This window comes from Podarcis cretensis, assembly GCF_951804945.1.
Source record: "Podarcis cretensis genome assembly, chromosome: 10".
NCBI classification, from domain to species: Eukaryota; Metazoa; Chordata; class Lepidosauria; order Squamata; family Lacertidae; genus Podarcis; species Podarcis cretensis.
Window position 1 is genome coordinate 6,641,227 of NC_137179.1, and position 21,633 is coordinate 6,662,859.

General features: G+C 47.0%; 1 protein-coding gene and 1 long non-coding RNA gene across 2 annotated transcripts in view; both read right to left on the reverse strand.

Annotated features, from left to right (window-relative positions):
- Positions 1-7,066: 7,066 nt before the first annotated feature.
- LOC307225414 lies at positions 7,067-7,842 on the reverse strand. The gene is made up of 2 exons (XR_013842987.1): positions 7,786-7,842; positions 7,067-7,368 (listed from the first exon to the last, which is right to left on the reverse strand). It is a non-coding gene; the product is annotated as an uncharacterized lncRNA (long non-coding RNA).
- A 25-nt stretch (positions 7,843-7,867) lies between these two features.
- The window catches only part of LOC307225105 (uncharacterized protein), a 34,235-nt gene continuing 20,469 nt past the window's right edge, over positions 7,868-21,633 (reverse strand). Inside the window, exons 6-10 of the mRNA XM_079992880.1 lie at positions 21,342-21,542; positions 18,718-18,995; positions 15,659-15,724; positions 13,645-13,810; positions 7,868-8,353 (exon numbers count right to left, since the gene is read on the reverse strand). Of these exons, the coding sequence (XP_079849006.1) occupies positions 8,291-8,353; positions 13,645-13,810; positions 15,659-15,724; positions 18,718-18,995; positions 21,342-21,542 (774 nt within the window). The 3' untranslated portion in view covers positions 7,868-8,290. The remainder of the gene's footprint in view (positions 8,354-13,644; positions 13,811-15,658; positions 15,725-18,717; positions 18,996-21,341; positions 21,543-21,633) is intronic.

Here is a 21,633-nt window from a genome sequence, read left to right on the forward strand (position 1 = left end):
GACGCAGGTGATGCTGGGGTTTAAACCACTGAGCCTAGGGCTTGCCTATCGGCTGGTCAGCGGTTCGAATCCCTGCAACGGGGTGAGCTCCCATTGCTCAGTCCCTGCTCCTGCCAACCTAGCAGTTTGAAAGCACATCAAAGTACAAGTAGATAAATAGGTACCGCTCCGGCAGGAAGGTAAATGGCGTTTCCGTGTGCTGCTCTGGTTCGCCAGAAGCGGCTTAGTCATGCTGGCCACATGACCCGGAAGCTGTACGCCTGCTCCCTTGGCCAATAAAGTGAGATAAGCACCGCAACCTGAGTCGGCCATGACTGGACCTAATGCTCAGGGGTCCCTTTACCTTTATCTCTACCTATGTTATTCAAGGTCATTTCAATGCAAAATAAACACTATGCAAGGCAGGGCTATGCGATGGCATCAGTTACCTATCTTGAAAGCAACTAGTTGTATTTACTGGTTCAATTTCTGTTCCAGACATGAGACAAATAAGCAGAAAAAGCGATTTCCACTCCTTTGTCTCGTATTTTCATTCTCCAACATCCCCTACTCACGAGAAAGCACCCACTCTGCATGTCTTCATAAGATCAAGGAGGAGAATCAAGCTCTGTAGGCCTGCCTTTGCCTACCTGAATGCCCCCCCCCCCAGATGTTCTGGACTACAACTCCCATCAGCCCTTGCCAGCACCACTTGCTGGAGACCATGGAGTGAAGGGAGAGGGGTCTTGTGTTCGAATCCTGCTTGTGAGTTTCCCATTGGGGCATCTGGTTGGCCACTGTGAGAACAGGATGCTGGACCAGATGGGCCACTCGCCTCATCCAGCAGGTCCTTCTTATGTCCTTATGTTCCTTGATAGCCTTATCTTCCACAAATTTCCCTCATCCACTTTTAAAACCATCTAGGTTGATGACCATGCCTGCCTCCAGTGTGAGGGAGTTCCGCAGGTTAACTATCTGCTGTGTGAAGCTGTACTTTCTTGTTATCTTCCCCAACATTCAGCTTTTTGGGATGTCTGTGTGAGCTCTAGTGTTATGTGAGATGCAATGAAATTCAGGCCAAGCAGCAGAACATTCCCAAATTGCAGCAGGTGGAACTGGGCGATACCCATACAAGGTGTGTGAGGTTTGGGAAGACGGGTCTACATTCTTGGCCCAACCCTGACTTTATTTGCATACTAATGACCCAGACGCCTGCGAGCAGCAAAGTCATGGAAGGTTATCTAGAAGGCTTTTCCTCTCATCCCACCCAGATCTTGAATTGGGCTGATATCCAACATTCCTCTGTGCACAGGGATATTTATGTGTGTGTGTGTGTGCAAGTTTCAGTAAAGCAATTTCATGTCCTGTGAAAATCCACAGCTTTGGAATTCTTTTTTTTTTTTTTTTCATTTTTCAAATTACAGTTTTACAATCACATATCCAACATACAACATAAACACAAGATTCCAAAAAAATCTCCTGGAGTTCCCTCCTCCCCTTTGTGGGTCCTCTTGTTAGCTATTTCCTCCTGCATCTTTTATAATAATCCAAATCTTTTACATCTCCATCGTATCCAAGATTCATCTGTTAAACTACATTGGCTCCCAGGATGTTTCCAATCACAATTCAAAGTGTTGGTGCTGACCTTTAAAGCCCTAAACGGCCTTGGTCCAGTATACCTGAAGGAGCGTCTCCACCTCCATTGTTCTGCCCGGACACTGAGGTCCAGCTCCGAGGGCCTTCTGGTGGTTCCCTCACTGCGAGAAACCAAGTTACAGGGAACCAGGCAGAGGGCCTTCTCAGTAGTGGCACCCGCCCTGTGGAAACGCCCTCCCATCAGATGTCAAGGAAATAAGCAGCTATCTTATCTTTAAAAGACATCTGAAGGCAGCCCTGTTTAGGGAAGCTTTTAATGTTTGATGGACTATTGTATTTTAATATTTTGTTGGAAGCCACCCAGCCAGATGGGCGAGGTATAAATAACAAATTATGATCATTATCATCATCATCATCATCATCATCATCATCGCCACCAACTGGCACCAATCAGGATGCTTTGCGTAGGCTAGCACAAACAGCCAACAACAAAATCCCACCAAAGCCTTGCACTTTCAGGGAGAAACCCTGTAGCTTAACAAGCAAGCAAACCCCTTTCAACACAGTAGGGTGTACTTCTGAGAAGAGATGCAGAAGGTTCCAGAAGATAGCAAGTGACAAAAGTCCCTTCAATGACAATGTGGACTTGTTTCCACTGTGTAGAATTACAGTGTTAAATCCGCCCAGATTTCAACAGGAGATTTAACCCTGTGCATAACTCCCTAGTGAAACAAATAGGGGCTAATAAGAACTTGCCTTTAGTCCTTGGTGAATCTGTAGATTTTTGTTCCTCCGAGTTTCTCATTTGTCCTATCAGTCCTCCACATTTCCAAACCAGTTTGCATTTTTTAAAACAACAACAACCAACAACTCATCATGGAAATTCGCCAGCATTTTGTTGTGAATTTATCCTAACATTCACATTTCTGTACACAGAATTTTGCATAACGCACACATTTCTGCAAAGCCCTTTGCCCTAACAAGATGCATTTTCGCTATCTTCTTTTCACGATTATATGAATTTCTATGCATTCTTTACCCTGTTACATGCATTTTTGTACACCTTCCTTAGCTGGAGAACGGCACTGCAAAATCTGGAGAAATACGAACGTCAAAGCACGGCGTGTTTTGGCTCGCGTAGTGTGAATTTAGTAGGCTTTCCTTTGAAAGCAAGCTGAAACAATTTTCTACCCCTGTCCCCAATTCCTACTTCTAAAATGCGGTGATTTGCTTCGCTGGGAGTGAGTCGAGAAAGAAACCACCCAACCCTGAGCTCTGCTAAAGGCGATATGAGCACCACTTACCTGCTCTGAGCTTCTGGGCACATCTTTGGCCGCTGCAGCGATAAAACACTATGAACAGCAAAACCTTGTCCAGCGGCCTCGTCTGTCCCAGAGGCCAAGGGCTCGATCCTCTCTCCAACTGGGTCTTTTTCAATAATAAAACACCATCCAAGCTGCAGGCAGACCAGGCTGTTCCTGCAAGAATCGCCAAGCGGCTGTAGTTCCCGTGTCAGCAAGAAGAGCGAAAAAAAGACCCCCAAACTCTGAGCAGAGAGTTGGGGGAAAGTTGTGAGGGAGGAGGAGGAGGGGCTGCCATGGGGCTTATTCTTTGATTCCTGGCTGTCAGGCAGGCTTTTTTTTGCAGTGGTCCCATTTCTCCTTGTGATGCTTGCAATAAGGAATGCGAGAGGGAGGCAAGGCCCCCCCTATATACCTCATGGGCAAAACACATCCATAACAGTCTGCGTTGTGGAATTCCTCAGCAAGAACAGCCCCCCAAACGGAGCAGCCATCAAACACCTGAGGGAAAGGGAAAGAGGGAGGGAAGGTGAATCACGGCGCTGGAAGGGAACGCCAGAGGTCATCTAGTCCAATCCCTTGCAATGCAGCTAAAGAATGCCCAACAGAAGGCCGTCCAACCTTTGCTTAAAAACCTCCTATGAAGGAGCGTCCGGCACGTTCCAAGGGAGCCTGTTCCACTGCCGAACAGCTCCTGCTGTCAGAAAATTTTCCCTGATGTTTAGTCGGAATCTCCTTTCTTGGAACTTGAATCCATTGGTTCGGGCCTTAATAATAACAATATTATTATTATTATTATTATTATTATTATTATTATTATTAGACTCTTGAGAGTCCCATGGACTGCCAGATCAAACCTCTCCATTCTGAAGGAAATCAGCCCTGAGTGCTCACTGGAAGGACAGATCCTGAAGCTGAGGCTCCAAGACTTTGGCCACCTCATGAGAAGAGAAGTCTCCCTGGAAAAGACCCTGATGTTGGGAAACATCAAGGAGAAGGGGACGACAGAGGACGAGATGGTGGGACAGTGTTCTTGAAGCTACTAACATGAGTTTGACCAAACTGCGGGAGGCAGTGGAAGACAGGAGTGCCTGGCATGCTCTGGTCCAGGGGGTCACAAAGAGTCGGACACGACTAAACAACAACAACACAATGATGGGGTGGACTGTGTACCACAGTAACGTGGGGAATTTTCAAATGCTCCCTCCTGTTCTTTCCTAAGCCTCCCTGCAAGCAGAAAGTGAGCCCATCAGGGAGAGAGATTTTAGTCTAAACCTCTTCCTTGAAACGCTATATTTCTACTTGAGAATATCTTTCAAAATTATAGGCTTTTTTAGATGTTACATACTCCCTACTCTCATTCCAAATTCCTTCCCGCCCGGCTATTTTGTTGCATGTCTGAATCCAGCCCTTCTGGCAAACAAGACTCCCTTTCTCCGAAACCTCAAGTTTGTTAAGATGGAGAGTCGTTTGCTCTTGGCGGCAATTTCCCGCCAGCGCCTTTGTTTGCTGGCCCATCTCCTGCCTGTCCTCCCCCCGTCCCCCGACTTCCCTTGATTGCTTTCAAACATGGCTGATTGCTCGAACGCTTGAAAAATGCTTCCCTTGGAATGGGACCAAGAAATGTTCCAGCAGCCCCGTTTATCTCCGCATCTCGGCACTCTCCATTTCGCTTTGACAAGCCCCTTTGACAACTTTAAGCTTCGGCTTTTCTTCTCCCTTGTGCAAGAGGGAGGAGAACTGGCAGGCAGCCAAGGTGGTTTCTTATTTTTCTTTTTTAGAAAAGTTGTGAGTGCATGCATTTCGTAAAAAAAAAGGTCCTGCTCCTTTTGGAAGCCGGAGCCTGAGCTGTGCTCGAACCAAGCGAGCTGTGATTCTTGCATTGCGATTCTTGCATTGCAGAGGGTTGGACTAGATGACTCGAGGTTCTTCCCAACCTTACAGTTCTATAACTTCCAGGGGAAGTGATGATACCGCTCTATTCCGCCTCAGTCGGACCACACCTGGAGTTCAGTTCTGGGCTCCACAATCTAAGAAGGATATTGACAAGCTGAAACATGGAAGGATCTTTCCTTCCAGTGAGCACTCAGTGCTGATTTCCTTCAGAATGGAGAGGTTTGATCTTCTTGCAGTCCATGGGACTCTCAAGAGTCTCCTCCAGCACCATAATTCAAAAGCACCCATTCTTCGGCGATCAGCCTTCTTTATGGTCCAGCTCTCACTTCCATACATCATTACTAGGAAAAACCATAGCTTTAGCTATACGGCCCTTTGTCGGCAAGATGATATCTCTGCTGTTTAAGATGCTGTCTAGGTTTGTCACTGCATTTCTCCATCACTGTAAAGGTAAAGGGACCCCTGACCATTAGGTCCAGTTGTGGCCCACTCTGGGGTTGCGACGTTCATCTAGCTTTACTGGCCGAGGGAGCCAGCGTACAGATTCCAGGTCATGTGGCCAGCATGACTAAGCTGCTTCTGGCGAAACCAGAGCAGCACACGGAAATGCCGTTTACCTTCCTGCCAGAGCGGTACCTATTTATCTACTTGCACTTTGACGTGCTTTCGAACTGCTAGGTGGGCAGGAGCTGGGACTGAGCAACAGGAGCTCACCCCGTTGCGGGGATTCGAATTGCTGACCTTCTGATCAGCAAGTCCTAGGCTTTGTGATTTAACCCACAGCGCCACCCGTGTCCCTATCTCCATCACTGTAGGTAGAAAACTTTCTAGAAACTGGAGGGCAGATTTCAGCACGGCACAACTCCAAACACAGATCTCCCACGAGTAACATGGCATGCACATCTGGCTTCCAGCTGGCCAGGCTGCTGGCATTTCCACCTGGCGTCTTTGCAGGGGGTAAAATGTGTTTCCACCCCTCCCTTCTGCAAAAGACACTGTGCTCCAGCGGCAGCTATATCCCAGGTGCTGGGAGGCAAAAGGCAGGGGAGAATGTTTGCTGTGCAAGTCCTTGATGAAGTCAACGGGAGAAGGGAAAACTGCCCATGTCCCTGTCCCCATGTTGGGATGGGTTTTATTTTCAGTTCAGATTTCCCACCCCTTGCTTCTATTTGCTGAGCCCTGCTGGATCTCTCTTAAAAAAAATTTTTTTATTAAGCAATTTCAGCATAACAAATTATCAAATCGTATAATCACATACATTATTTCCACCTTTTTTCCTTCCTCCCTCCCTCCCTCCCTCCCCACCGGGACTTCCATCAGCTGATTTCTCAGCACATATTATTCTCTGCATGTTATAAAGTTATACGTATACGTATACATATACCTTACCTTATCTATCATCTATCTATCTATCATCTATCTATCTATCTATCTATCTATCTCTATCTATCATCTATCTATCTATCTCTATCTATCTATCTATCTATCTATCTATCATCTATCTATCTATCATCTATCTATCTATCTATCTATCTATCTATCTATCATCTATCTATCTATCTATCTATCTATCTATCACCTATCTATCTATCTATCTATCTATCTATCTATCTATCATCTATCTATCGTGTTACCAATAAATTTGTGTATGTTTATTCAAAACCTGCCAAGGAGTCCAGTTCATTTTGTTGTCTTTTTAGATAATTTGTAAAAACCTCCCATTCTTCCTTAAAGTCGCAGTTGTCCTTGTCCCGCAGTTTATATGTCAATTTAGCCAACTCTGCATAGCTCTTCAATTTTCTTTGCCACTGTTCATTCGTTGGGATTTCCTCATTCTTCCATCCTTGTGCTATCAAGACTCTTGCCGCTGTTGGTTGCGCCTGGGGGGGGGGCGACTCTGGGAGAGTATGTGGAACCGGCAAGATTATCAGCGAAGATTAGAGACCAAAACAACGAAAAATCCCTTGAGGACTGGAGACCTTTTATTGAGTATTTAAAGAACCACTATAGCAAGATGACAACGTGAGCAGGACTTGAAACATGAGCAACAGCGTTATTAATCTAGATGATAATAATAAAATTTTAATTATATCCTGCCTTCCCCAGCCGAAGCCCGGCTCAGACAGGCCAACAACAATAAAAGCAAAAGGTTTAAATGGATGTATTGAATAGTCTGTGTGAAATATGCAGCATTCAAGGGTAAATATGGAAACCATGGAAGGGGAGGACGGGAAGATGGCGGGTAAAGTAATTTACAGTCTGTATTAAAAAATTGTATTTTTTTTTATTTGCGAAAAATCAATAATTTTTTTTAAAAAAAAAAAGCTGGAGAGGTGGAGCCTTAGAGAGCGGTGGGTAGACAACTGACTCTGGCTCCTGACTCCTCTTCCCGCTTTGGCCAGACAAAATGCCCCCAGTGGGAAGCAGGATCCGAGTTCAAAAGCAGAACACTCCCCCCATTCTCAGCAAGTCATCTTCAGATGCATCCTGCCTCCGACTGAGAAGGCAGAACATAGCCATCATAGCTAGCTGCTGCTGACAGCTTTGTCCTCCATGAATTTGGGCATCTGGGCTCTGGGACTGTCCTCTTTGCAACCTGTAATGGTTATGGGTGGGTTACTCGTGTGTAAACTGCCTCCACTTCAGTTAGATCGTTTGCTCAACCAGGTTTAGGGTTAGAGCTCGCCCTCCGTGACCTGTTAGTCACTTGCAGAATCCGTCAGTGGGCGTTTCTTGAATCTCTTCCAGCATAAAACCTGTTTGACCCCAAGTCTCCGCCTATGTTCCCTGCGCGGAACGCGTCTGCGCAAGTAAGGGGACGGCAAGGGCGTGCCAGCGCTCTCTCCGCTGGTCTCGGTTGAAGGGTCTCGGAGCCCTGACACCGATTCCTCCATCTCCCTCTCCTCTCTATTGGTGTCACGCTGAATTCCTTCCCCCCGACTGGTTCCCTCTCCGGCATCGCTCTGGAGCCCTGCCTCCGCTTTTCTCTCTGATGGCAGTTCCCTGACACAACCCCTGCACTTGAGTCGCTCTTTAGCAGGAGCCAGTGTGGTGTAGTGGTTAAGAGCGGGTTCGCGTCTCTGCTCCTCCACATGCAGCTGCTGGGTGACCTTGGGCCAGTCACACTTCTCTGAAGTCTCTCAGCCCCACTCACCCCACAGAGTGTTTGTTGTGGGGGAGGAAGGGAAAGGAGAGTGTTAGCCGCATTGAGACTCCTTAGGGTAGTGATAAAGCGGGATATCAAATCCAAACTCTTCTTCTTTAGTGCTAAGCAATGGTTAACTTTAATAGCAACGACACCTAAAATCACCATGTGTAATAAAATCACCCAAAAGCATCTATCCCAGCAAGGAGAAAGGAGAGTGTCAAAACAATTATCCAAAGTGGGTTTTTTTGTGTGTGTGTCTGTTGACTAGGGCCTATTGGAGAAAGATTGTCAAGGCAGCTAGCTGCAAACGCTGCAGGATTCCAGAGCCAACAACTGATAGAAGAAGGCAAGATATCCAGAGGAAATGGCTTCAGATGGTGGGGGAGACACAGCACGGCAGATTCGAGAGCAGATGAGCAGCAGCGTTCACCACCTGTAGTAGAGAAGAGATGAAATGGGCACGTTACAAACACTCTGGGAAACCTAGGGCAAAAGGGACGGACCACCGTCTTGTTAACAAGGTGTGAAGAAGCACTTTCTCAAGGCAGGTGAACAAAAGGACTGATTCATTCACTGCATGGTTAAACTGTGGAACTCCCTCCCACTGGAAGCCGACAACTTGGATGGCTTTAAAAGAGGACCGGACAAGATCGTGCAGGAAGAGAGGGCTATATCCGTGGCTACCAACTGTGATGGCTATGTTTTGCCTTTGCAGCTTGAGACAGGAATGAGACAGGAATGAGACAGGAGGGATGCGGGTGGCGCTGTGGGTTAAATCACAGAGCCTAGGACTTGCCGATCAGAAGGTCGGCAGTTTGAATCCCTGCGACGGGGTGAGCTCCCATTCCTCGGTCCCTGCTCCTGCCAGCCTAGCAGTTTGAAAGCACGTCAAAGTGCATGTAGATAAATAGGTACCGCTCCGGCGGGAAGGTAAGCGGCGTTTCCGTGCGCTGCTCTGGTTTGCCAGAAGCGGCTTAGTCATGCTGGCCACATGACCTGGAAGTTGTACGCCGGCTTCCTCGGTCAGTAAAGCGAGATGAGCGCCTCAACCTCAGAGTCGATCACGACTAGACCTAATGGTCAGGGGTCCCTTTGGCTTTACTTTACAGGAGGATAGAGGGCTCTTCCATTCTGAAGGAAATCAGCCCTGAGTGCTCACTGGAAGGACAGATTGTGAAGCTGAGGCTCCAGTACTTTGGCCACCTCATGAGAAGAGAAGACTCCCTGGAGAAGACCCTGATGTTGGGAAAGATGGAGGGCACAAGGAGAAGGGGGCGACAGAGGACGAGATGGTTGGATAGTGTTTTCGAGGTTACCAGCATGAGTCTGACCAAGCTGCGGGGGCCAGTGGAGGACAGGAGTGCCTGGCGTTCTCTGGTCCATGGGGTCACGAAGAGTCGGACACGACTAAACGACTAAACAACAACAACAACAACAAGAGGGCTCTTGTGCTGGGGTCTTGCTTGAGGGTTCTCCAAAGGTAAATCAAGGAAGATTAAACATCAGGAAGAACTTTCTGAGGGTTGGAGGCAGTTGGAGGATGGATGGCGGCTAACGGATTGGGCTGAATCCTGACAAGACAGAAGTACTGTTTTGGGGGGACGGGGGTGGGCTGGTGTGGAGGACTCCCTGGTCCTGAATGGGGTAACTGTACCCCTGAAGGACCAGGTGCGCAGCCTGGGAGTCATTTTGGACTCACAGCTGTCCATGGAGGTGCAGGTCAATTCTGTGTCCAGGGCAGCTGTCTACCAGCTCCATCTTGATATGGAGGATGAGACCCTATCTGCCTGCGGACTGTCTCGCCAGAGTGCTGCATGCTCTGGTTATCTCCCGCTTGGACTACTGCAATGCGCTCTACGTGGGGCTACCTTTGAAGGTGACCCGGAAACTACAACTAATCCAGAATGCAGCAGCTAGAATGGTAACTGGGAGCGGCCGCCAAGACCACATAACACTGGTCTTGAAAGACCTACATTGGCTCCCAGTACGTTTCCGAGCACAATTCAAAGTGTTGGTGCTGACCTTTAAAGCCCTAAACGGCCTTGGTCTAGTATACCTGAAGGAGCATCTCCACCCCCATCATTCTGCCTGGATACAGAGGTCCAGCTCCGAGGGCCTTCTGGCAGTTCCCTCCCTGCGGGAAGCGAGGTTACAGGGAACCAGACAGAGGGCCTTCTCGGTAGTGGTGCCCCCCCCCCCCCCGTGGAACACCCTCCCACCAGATGTCAAAGAGATAAACTACCACCTGATATTTAGAAGACATCTGAAGTCAGAGCTGTTCGACACTAGAACGGATTCCCTTGGAAGATGGTGGACTCTCCTTCTTTGGAGGCTTCTAAGCAGAACTCAGATGGCCATCTGTCAGGGATGGTTTAGTTGAGATCCCTGCACTGCTGGACCAGATGACTGACTCTTCCGACTCTACAATTATTCGATTCTCTCAAGGGCACCTGGGTCTTAAGCTACCTAGGTGGGTGGTCATCAGTAGATCCACACCAGCAGATCCATATCACTCGTACAATGCTATGCTAGGATTACAGACCTTGCACGGTCACTTATTAAGCAGTTCCAAGTTTTGGCATGGGATAACATCATGCCCGACACCTCTTGAGTGAACGACGGCAAGTTCATAAGCTGAAGCCCTTTGACGACAATCCCACCCTGAGCATTGTTCGGAACCAATGGGCCAAATCGGCCAGCCCGAGTCTTTGCCAACTAATAAATTAGCCAGAAGAGAGACTTTTACAGCAGCTCAACATAGCAGGCGCTTTCTTCCCAACCAGTTCCATACCGCAGGCTCAGGCTGTTCAAAAAAGCTGTCACACACAGTGCCAGGGACCGCTCAGAAAACAGCATATTTCACCTCCAGGTCAGCGGTTCCCTTTTGGATCACGGCGTCTCGTGAGCGAAAGGGGCCCATTCACATGTAGGATTCTTTGGCAGGGGATTTCTGATGGAGGAGTTCCAGTTCAGTTCCCAAGAAGAAAGGGGACCAGATTTTTACTTTTGGTCCCCTTTCCTCTTGGGAAGCGAACTGGAACTCCATCATCGGAAGTCCCCTGCCACAGAAACCTACAGCTGCCTAAAGCTCGTGAGACGACTTCAGCCTTTCATATAGTCTCTCTCCAGTCCTTCATTCTTCAGCAATTCTAAGGGAAAGTGATGGAGATTTCGGCAATTTAAGAATAAGTTCTTGTGCCTTTCTAGCTTTGTCTCCAATATTGTTTTACGCCATGACAGATATTGTCCCAGCCACCATGTTAGAACTCTACACACCACAGAAGTTCATTTCTAAGCTGAGGGGTCCAAAATAGGAAGCACCCTCACTCAGCACAACATGGGGGGGGAGAAGGGGCTCCAATGACCTATCTCTCCCCCCTACCCAACAGTACACAAATCAATACGATCAGGGCTTTTTTTCAGCTGAAACTCACCGGAACACAATTCTGGCACCTCTCAAGTGGACACCATTGACATTCTAAGAGAATGAGGGTTCGTGGTGGGTTCCAGCACCTCTTTTTCTAGAAAAATAGCACTGGATATAGCTGATCTGACTCAACAACCCACTCAGTTGTACAAACGAAGCAAACTTCAACCAACTGAACGCAACCAACCAAGCAATAGACCCTCCAATCTCTTGCAACGCCAACCAAAGGAAGGAAGTATACAGTGCAACTTCGGTTTTCAAGCATCTCAGAAGCCAAACAATTTGGAACCCAAACGCCAAAAACCCAAAAGTGAATGCTTCCATTTTCAAACGCGCCTCAGAAGCTGAGCGGCTTCCGAGGCGTGTTTCTCCATTTTCTCGATGGAATTTGCTGACTGGCCATTGCTCCTCGGTTTTCAAACGTTTTGGAAGTCGAACGGTCTTCTGGAACGGATTACGTTTGACAACCAACCGCTGTGTAAGTAAAGGACCTACTCACGTGAAAAAGACTCCGTGAATTGAAAGCGGTGGTATTCTATGTGCTTTTCTTTGTTTGTTTGTTACACAAGAAAATCTTTAATAAAAACTATTTTTTAAAAAACAACCGCACACAATTGCAGGGGGACAGGGGAAAGTTGTAAGTTGGCGCAACGGCGGCCATCTTGGCCAGGAAAAGCAATATCATCTAGGCTGATCCACAAATGAAGGTGAAGGAGAAAGTTCCCAGAGCAGTGGGGTAGCGGGCCGGGATTACAGGGGGTCAGAGACCCATTTATGCAGTCCCTGTCTCCAGCACCCTAGTGCAGCCCAATCAGCATGAAAGGGGAGCTTTAAGCCACTCTATGCTATTGTGTTTTTAAGGTCAGGGAGGAAGGGAGTTGGGCGTACCAGCAAAATCTTGAGGGCACCAAGTTGGGGAAGGCGGTTGTGGAAGTCGCAGCAGGATGCTAAAATTCCCCCCCCCCCCCCCCGAAGCCTTTGCTTATGTATTATGCATCTGCTACAAAGCAAAGAAAGGAATCACAGAGCAGATTCCTAACATAGCTTTGTGGGCTCAACATGCCTTTCTGGGAGAGAACGTTGTCACCTTTTGCCTGGGCTGGTATTTCCATTCCACACACACACACACCTGTGCACCTGGATGGGCGTTTTGTTTGAGAGCAACTGTAAAAGGGGAAATGATTAATAGGCAAAATGTTATGCGTGGCAGAGATAATGGCTAGAGAAATACACGGATGCCCAGAAGGCTGGACAGATCCTGGAGACGAGATGGGAGTCAAGTTTCACTCATGCGAATGAAAGAAAGGGGCACATGCCTAAGAATGGATCCTGTGCCAAATCTTAAGGCATTCTGGGTACAAAAGGAGTGATTCTCGGGGTGTCAAAATAACTTTCTCAGCTGCATGTTGTCAATTGGCTGCCGAACAGGGAGATGTTTGGGTGCTGTTCTGTACTGAGTTGAATAGGATCCAAAAGGCAGCAGTCTGATTGGTCCTAGAACAATAGGATTCAGAATGCAGCAGTCTGATTGGTCCTAGAACAATAGGATTCAGAATGCAGCAGTCTGATTGGTCCACAGGAGCCACCCAATCCAGCTCCAGGTGGAGTTAATCCGCTACCTGATTGGCCCTCAGGTGAATCCCGGAATTAGCCAATCATGTGGGGCCCATTGTGTAAATAATGTATATAAAGCAGACATTCTGGGGGAATTTCCATTCCTCCTCACCACTATGAGCTGAATAAAGAGCATGAAATCCACTCTCGACTTTGAGTATATTTCAGGAGCCTTTCAAAAATGGAAAACCAGAGCAGCTTCTTCTTCTTCCCACAATGAACGTGATGGAATTGTGACGTGGCCAATCCAATTTGGCTGCACGATCATGTCATAAAGCCAGTTCAAAATGAGGGCAATGCTTCCTGCCCTCGCTCTGAACGGGCAATCTCATATATATATATATACAGTGGTGCCCCACAAGACGAATGCCTCGCAAGACGAAAAACCCGCTAGACGAAAGGGTTTTCCGTTTTGGAGGTGCTTCGCAAGACAAATTTCCCTATGGGCTTGCTTTGCAAGACGAAAATGTCTTGCAAGTTTTTCCGACTTCCCCCCCCCCCTTTTTCTAAGCCGCTTATCCGCTAAGCCGCTAATAGCGCTAATCCGCTAAGCCGCTAATGGGCTTGCTTCGCAAGACGAAAAAACCGCTAGATGAAGAGACTCGCGGAACGGATTCTTTTCGTCTTGCGAGGCACCACTGTATATATATATATTACAGACACACACACACACTAGGCCTTACATCCTCTGGCTTGCTCAGCTCCTTGTAGGGTAGACAGACGGGCTTCCTTTGGCCCCTCTGCCACTTTTCCCAGAATTTGGTGAACAGGTATTTGTCCATGGCTTCTGCAATCTCCTGAGGATTGTCCAACTTTCGGAAATCCTCCGATGGAAGAGCTTGGATGAATCTGGAGACAACAATTGACACTGTTAAGAACAATCTGTGTCCTGCTTCATCAGCTTGTGTTATCAGTCTTCCCTCCATCTAACACAGAGGCTCTCAAACTTTTTTTCTCTGAGCCACGCTTTCGGGGGGGGAATTGGTTACGTCACACTAATTTTTTTTATATAAGAAATACATTGGAAAACAAAAAGAAACAACTCCTAGCAGTGCTTGATTTATAACGTATTATTATTATTATTATTATTATTATTATTATTATTATTATTACATACCAGCCTATATCTCAGGGTGGTTCACAATGCAAAATTACATCATATGAAGCAGAAAATACCATACTTTTCTGTGGGTAAGACTAGGGTTTTTTTTACTCTAAAATAATGTTAAAAAATGGGGGTCGTCTTACACATCTCCCCCCAGTTTCATAAATTTGAGACCCTCAAAATAGGGGTCGTGTTATACACAGAAAAATACGGTACATAATCAAAATAATCAAAATATAATCCAGATAATCAAAACAATTAACAATAAAGATTATTTACAGAAACACTGTAAAATTATTGAATGTTAAAATGATGATGTTGGAACGAAACGAAGCGGTCTTAGCAATAAGGTTAAAAGGAATATGTAAAAATGGATTGATATTAGATGAAAATTCGAAGTTATAATATGTGATGATAAAGAACTAAGAAAATAAAGAGGGTATGGATTTGCTGAATTAACTATTTGAATTGGAATACAAAAAAGGGAGGTGTGAGGAAGTCAAGAAAATAAGTAAATGAACTGTAAGATATAGAAAGAGGGATTTGTTTTTGATTGTTTTTGTTTTTTCTGGGGTTTGTACTTTTTGTGTTTTCTTTTTATCATTTTTGTAACTTTTTTCTTGTTGAAACTTCAATAAATATTACTTTAAAAAAAACAATTAACAATACTAATGTATACACACCAATAATCAAAATACTCCCCAACAAAAGCCCCTAACCAGTACTCTAGCCCACAGATACAAAAATCCAAATTAAGAAATAACATTTAACAACAATTTAAAACAACCCCACCCTCCAAATAGTATAGCACCCGCCCAGGTTAAAACTCCATCCCCATTAAAATGATAATTTGAACATAACAGGGCTGGTCCACGCCCTCGTTCAACCCCCAAAGGAACAACCCCCTTCGGTGTCTCCCCATTGGGGCTGGCCCTGCCCCCAGGGCAGGCAGGCTTTATAGAGCCTATAAAGTAGAACGCAACTACTTTATAATATGACCCTGGGACGTCAAGAAAGTGTAAGACAATGCTGGTACATAAGAACATGTAAAGGTAAAGGTAAAGGGACCCCTGACCATTAGGTCCAGTCGCGAACGACTCTGGGGTTGCGGCGCTCATCTCGCTTTATTGGCCGAGGGAGCCGGCGTACAGCTTCCGGGTCATGTGGCCAGCATGACTAAGCTGCTTCTGGCGAACCAGAGCAGCGCACGCAAATGCTGTTTACCTTCCCACCAGAGCAGTACCTATTTATCTACTTGCACTTTGATGTGCTTTCGAACTGCTAGGTTGGCAGGAGCAGGGACCGAGCAATGGGAGCTCACCCCGTCGTGGGGATTCGAACCGCCAACCTTCTGATCGGCAAGTCCTAGGCTCTGTGGTTTAACCCACAGTGCCACCCGTGTCCCTATAAGAACATGAATCATCCTCAAAATATAAACGAGCCGGCCAATCCCTGGCACTTGCCAGCTAAGACTCTTTAAAGTTGAAAGAATGGCAAGGATGGTGGCTGAGCCTTCTGTGTACAAACCATATGCTCTAGCAATGACCTATGGTCTATTGCCTCCACTCCAAACACACCATGACTTTCCTTACCTTTTCGCACCATCCAATTCCAGCCTGAGTCTTTCTTCGTAGCCTGTCAACTCTTCCTGCAGTTCCCTAAGAGACAGGAGAGAGGGACTCAGAGCTGATAGTCCCAGGCAGCTGTTACGGCTTGTAGAAGGTGGTTGGGCCACAACTTGTCAGACACAGGCCCACCGTCAGTTGTGCAGACTCTGCCGTGATCAGCAGAGTCTGCACAGCTCCAGCAGAACATCGGAGCTTTCCTGCTTTCCAGTAGGCTAGCCTTTTCCAGAGTTAAGGAAACTCCTTCCCAACTCAGTTGAGATTAAAGTGCTTATCGCCTCAAGGCACAAGATGGAGCCAAACACAGTAACTATTATAAGGCAGATCTTCTCGTCTTGGAAGAAGCAAATATGCAGAGAGATCCATTTCACCATGCTAGTTCACAATGCTGTGTCAAACCACCAAACATGATTGCTTACAGACCCACCGTAGCCCCATATAATGACTGCAATGGAATCTTGACTTTTATACACATCTCTGCATACACGCATATTCCTGATTTAAGTGAGCAACCTTTGTTGCTAGGCTACCAAATGCATCTGACGTCCTATCTCTAAACAAGATCCAAACATGGGTGTGTGTGCTAGCCGAAGACACAGACCAAGTGAAATTTCACTCCTGTTTTAAATTACACCAGCAGCAGCCTCAAGTGACAGTCTGGAAACAAGCCTGTCTGATCATCTGAAGGAGCGTCTCCACCCCCATCGTTCTGCCTGGACACTGAGGTCCAGCTCTGAGGGCCTTCTGGCGGTTCCCTCACGGCGAGAAGCCAAGTTACAGGGAACCAGGCAGAGGGCCTTCTCGGTAGTGGCACCCGTTCTGTGGAACACCCTCCCACCAGATGTCAAGGAAATAAACTACCACCAGACTTTTAGAAGACATCTGAAGGCAGCCCTGTTTAGGGAAGTTTTTAATGTTTGATGTATTACTGTATTTTAATATTTGGTTGGAGGGCGGGGTATAAATAATAAATTATTATTATTATCATCATCATCTCAAAAACACCCTTTGGCCATATAATAGGCATGTCCAAAGTCCGTTTCGGGGGCCTAATCTGGCCCGCCAGTCGGTTTAATCTGGTCCCTCTAGCAGCTCAAAAACTTCAATCCTAAAAAAAAGGTCAACAACTTTGGTTGGCCCTTCATCAAATCTGGCCCTCTTTGAACTAAGTTATGGCTCAAGAAGCTGGATAGGTTCCATCTACAGCAGTGCTTCTCAACCTGTGGGTCCCCAGACTACAACTCCCATCATCCCTGAGCTCTGGTCTTGCTAGCTAGGGGTGATGGGAGTTGTAGTTCAACAACATTGGGGGACCCACAGGTTCAGAAAGGCTGGTCTACAGGAAAGGAGAGCTGAGGCAGGAAATCGCAATGTATATTATGTCTTCTGAAACTTTCCCAGCAAGGCTCTTCACTGGAAGATAACCGGATCCCTTGGTCTGCATAAGTATCTACAAAGGTCTACCTCTTTGATGTCGTCTGTAGATTCACAGTTAAAAATCACACCCTACTTACGGGGCCAGGTGTGTTACTGCCTGCCTGCATCCTTGGCTCACCTGTGCCTCTGTGATGCAGAGAAAACTCCTACAGATAGCTCAGTTGGTAAAGCATGAAACTCTCAGTCTCGAAACAATAGGTACCGATATCCCAAAGAAGCAGGGAAATACTTTTTATGTATGCAGCAACAGCCACACGGATGCTACTAGCCCAGAGGTGGAAAGTAGAAAAAGTCTAGGCTGAAATGGCAGATCTGACTTGAAAGCTCAGGAACCAAGAAGACAAAAACTTTTTTTAAAAAAGAATGGGGAAAATTTATAATTTATTTAGGAGACCGCTGTCAGCAGATGAAAACATCGGTGGGATTTTAATTGCACTTGTAATATAACAAATACTATGGATAATATGAATGGATACAAAATTTAGATTATGGAATAATACGCGGTTGTAAATGTTGACAATAGGAGCCACGGAGGGGATGGGGGAAAGTCTCGAGATTCTGAGAAATCTCTATACAGTGGTACCTCTTGTTGCGAACAGGATTCGTTCCGGAGGCCCATTCGCAACATGAAAAGAACACAACCCGCAGCAGCGCATCTGCACATGCGCAGGTTGCAATTCGCCGCTTCTGCGCATGCGCGTGATGTCATTTTGCGCCTCTGCGCATGTGCGAGCGGCGAAACCCGGAAGTAACCCTTTCCGGTACTTCTGGGTCGCCGCGGGACGTAACCTGAAAGAACGTAACATGAAGCGGACGTAACATGAGGTATGACTGTATAGGGATATGCATTTGGACTGTTATAAATTTATATTTGTAAAATCAAATAAAAATGATTTAAAAAAGAGAGAGAGAGAGAGACTCAGTCTCAGGGTTTGGGGTTCGAGCTCCACATTGGGCAAAAAGATTCTGCATCGCAGGTGACCTTGTGGTCACCTCTACGATTCTATGATTCTGTGTGCCTCTTCCTACGAAACATCAACTCTGGCTCCAGAGTCTTTGCCACTCAAAGGTAAAGATAAAGGGTAAAGGGACCCCTGACCATTAGGTCCAGTCGTGGCTGACTCTGGGGTTGTGGCGCTCATCTCGCTTCATTGGCTGAGGGAGCCGGCATACAGCTTCTGGGTCATGTGGCCAGCATGACTAAGCCGCTTCTGGCAAACCAGAGCAGCACATGGAAACGCCGTTTACCTTCCCTCCGGAGCGGTACCTATTTATCTACTTGCGCTTTGATGTGCTTTCGAACTGCTAGGTTGGCAGGAGCTGGGACCGAGCAACGGGAGCTCACCCTATCGCGGGGATTAGAACCGCCAACTTTCTGATCAGTAAGTCCTAGGCTCTGTGGTTTAACCCACAGCGCCACCTGCGTCCCTTACTTGCCACTCAAAAGTAGTCCATAAACAGAATATCTCCAGCTGTGGCAGCAGAGCAGAGCCAGCCTCGACAGTAGCCATCAAGCCTCTTCTAGAGCCATCTAAGTCGGTGGCCGTGACTGACCTCCTGTGGCAGTGAGTTCCACCGTTTTAACTTACAATATCCTGGAATGAAAGTGATGCACAGCGCTGCCGATGTCGTCTCTCCTCCGCTGTAGCCTTGCGCCAAAGGCTCTCCTGGCTGCCTCCTTCAGGTCTGCTTTGGCTTGGGCTACGTCGGTTGACTTGGATGTCGGTTCCCGGAGGAGGGGCCACATGTGCAGAGGGAGAGCGGAAAGACTTGGCGGATCGTGGAGAAACATCCCGTCCAGTATCTCCACGGAGGTGGACTCCTTGATGGCAGTGGTGTAGCGGTTGTCTCGCGCCACTGGGTTGTCCTGGACAGGCAGAATGAGGCAGCTAGACTGGTGACTGGGAGCAGCAACCGAGACCATATAACACCGGTCCTGAAAGACCCGCATTGGCTCCCAGTGCGTTTCTGAGCACAATTCAAAGTGTTGGTGCTGCCCTTTAAAGCCCTAAACGGCCTCAGCCCAGTATACCTGAAGGAGCGTCTCCACCCCCATTGTTCTGCCTAGAGACTGAGGTCCAGCTCTGAGGGCCTTCTGGCGGTTCCCTTGCTGTGAGAAGTGAGGTTACAAGGAACCAGGTGAAGGGCCTTCTCGGTAGTGGCGCCCTCCCTGTGGAATGCCCTCCCATCAGACGTCAAGGAAATAAACAACTGACTTTTAGAAGACATCTGAAGGCAGCCCTGTTTAGGGAAGTTTTTAAGGTTTAATGTTTTATTGTGTTTTTAATATTCTGTTGAGAGCTGCCCAGAGTGGGAGGGGTATTAATAATAATAATAATAATAATAATAATAATAATAATAATAATAATACAGTGGTACCTCAGGTTACATACGCTTCAGGTTACAGACTCCGCTAACCCAGAAATATTACCTCGGGTTAAGAGCTTTGCTTCAGGATGAGAACAGAAATCGTGCAGTGGTGGCGCAGCGGCAGCGGCAGGCCCCATTAGCTAAAGTGGTGCTTCAGGTTAAGAACAGTTTCAGGGTAAGAACAGACCTCCAGAACAATTTAAGTTATTAACCCAAGGTACCACTGTAATTATTATTATTATTATTATTATTATTATTATTATTATTATTATTAAAAAGCAGTGCAGGTTACGACACATGCTTAACATGCTTAACATGATAACAAACCAGATGTGCCCCAGTGGAGGTCGAAGGTTTGGAGAGACAGTGGGTGGGATCCAATATTCTCTGTCCCCTAGTGCAAGAGCCCTTGAGCTACTGGATTGCAGAGTATGAAGGCCGCACAACAAAGAAAACCAATGCACCAGTTGTGCTAACAATGGAGCTGTAGAGCTGGAACAGGGCCCAAGGGTCATCTAGTCCAACCCCCTGCAAAGCAGGAATTGTGCAACACCTGCTTTTTGTGCAAAAAAAGAAGAAGTTTGGCCATGCACTTGTGTTTTCTCTTGAGCAACAGCCGATCCAAGTTGTGCAATCTGTTGCGCAGTAATTTACAGCAATGCGTTTCCTCTTGTTCCAGCTGCTGCTAAGTGACTTTAACTTAGGGCCGCAATGGGTGCAACTCAATGGCATGTGGGGAGTGAAGTCTCCTCCCTTCATCTCAAAATGATCTCTTGGGAGCTCCCCCCTCCTTCTTTCTTCCATGACTTCCTCCCCCATCTCTCGGTTCCCTCCCTCCGGCTAGCAATTCCACGATTTCCACATGCAGTGCATGATCAGCTTGTGGAACTCCCTGCCACAAGATGGCTACTAGTCAACATAGCTTTGGGATTGTGTATCGGTGGCTAATAGGTAAGATGGCTCGATGGATTCTCTGTGTTTCAGAGGCAGTTTACATATCACCAGTTCCGTTTACAGAAGGAAAACTGATGCCAAGGCTACCCAGAAAGCCTTTGCTTCAACTCACTGTCTACTAGGGATGGGAGAAATTCAGTTCAGGTTGTATGTAAAGGCTAAACAACCTAATTTGAACTTCCTGGAACAATATATGGGCAGAAACACAGCCTCGGGTCAAAATTCACACCCGTCTGAATTTTGCAATGCAATCAACTTATATGCACAAAATTGCATATACCAATACAGTGGTGCCTCACAAGACGAAAAGAATCCGTTCCACGATTCTCTTCATCTAGCGGTTTTTTCGTCTTGCGAAGCAAGCCCATTGATGGCTTAGCGGATTAGCGGTTTAGCGGCTTTTAGCGATCAGCTGTTAAGCGGCTTATCAGCGGATCAGCTGATAAGCGGCTTAGCAGCTTAGGAAAAGGGGGGGAAAGGGGGGGAACCGCAGGAACTCGCAAGACATTTTCGTCTTGCGAAGCAAGCCCATAGGGAAATTCGTTTTGCGAAGCGCCTCCAAAACGGAAAACCCTTTCGTCTAGCGGGTTTTCCGTCTTGCGAGGCGTTCGTCTTGCGGGGCACCACTGTAATGAAAAAATGCATTATATTGGGGTGGGGCGTCGTGGAGCTTGCAAAAATGTCTACATTAAAGGAAATATGGATCTCTTAGAAGAAAGTGGCACTAAAATGCTGATGAATTTTCACAAAGGCTTAAAAAATAAAACATAAACGTGAAAATGTGGAAAACTGAATGTGAGGTGCAAAATCATCTGGTTGGGAAAAGGCTGGTCTAACCTTCTCCTTTCTCCCTTTCCAGCCACTACCGGGCTATCGGCTTACACCTCACCTTCAGCGTAAGATGCTTCAGCCTGCAGAGGCCTCTGAGCACGTGCAGAGCCTCGGGCAGCCCGCCAATGTCATTGCCGGAGGCACAGAGGACGTTGAGAGACAGCGAAGAAGCCAGAGGCAGCAGGCTGGCGATGCGGTTCTTCTGCACATGGAGCTCGTGGAGCCGGGGCAGATTCTGCACGCCTTCCAGAGACTCCAACTTGAGTTGGGAAAGAAGAAAACAGAAAATGCTTCAGACATCTGAAGGCAGCCCTGTTTAGGGAACTTTGTAATGTTTGATCTTTTATCAT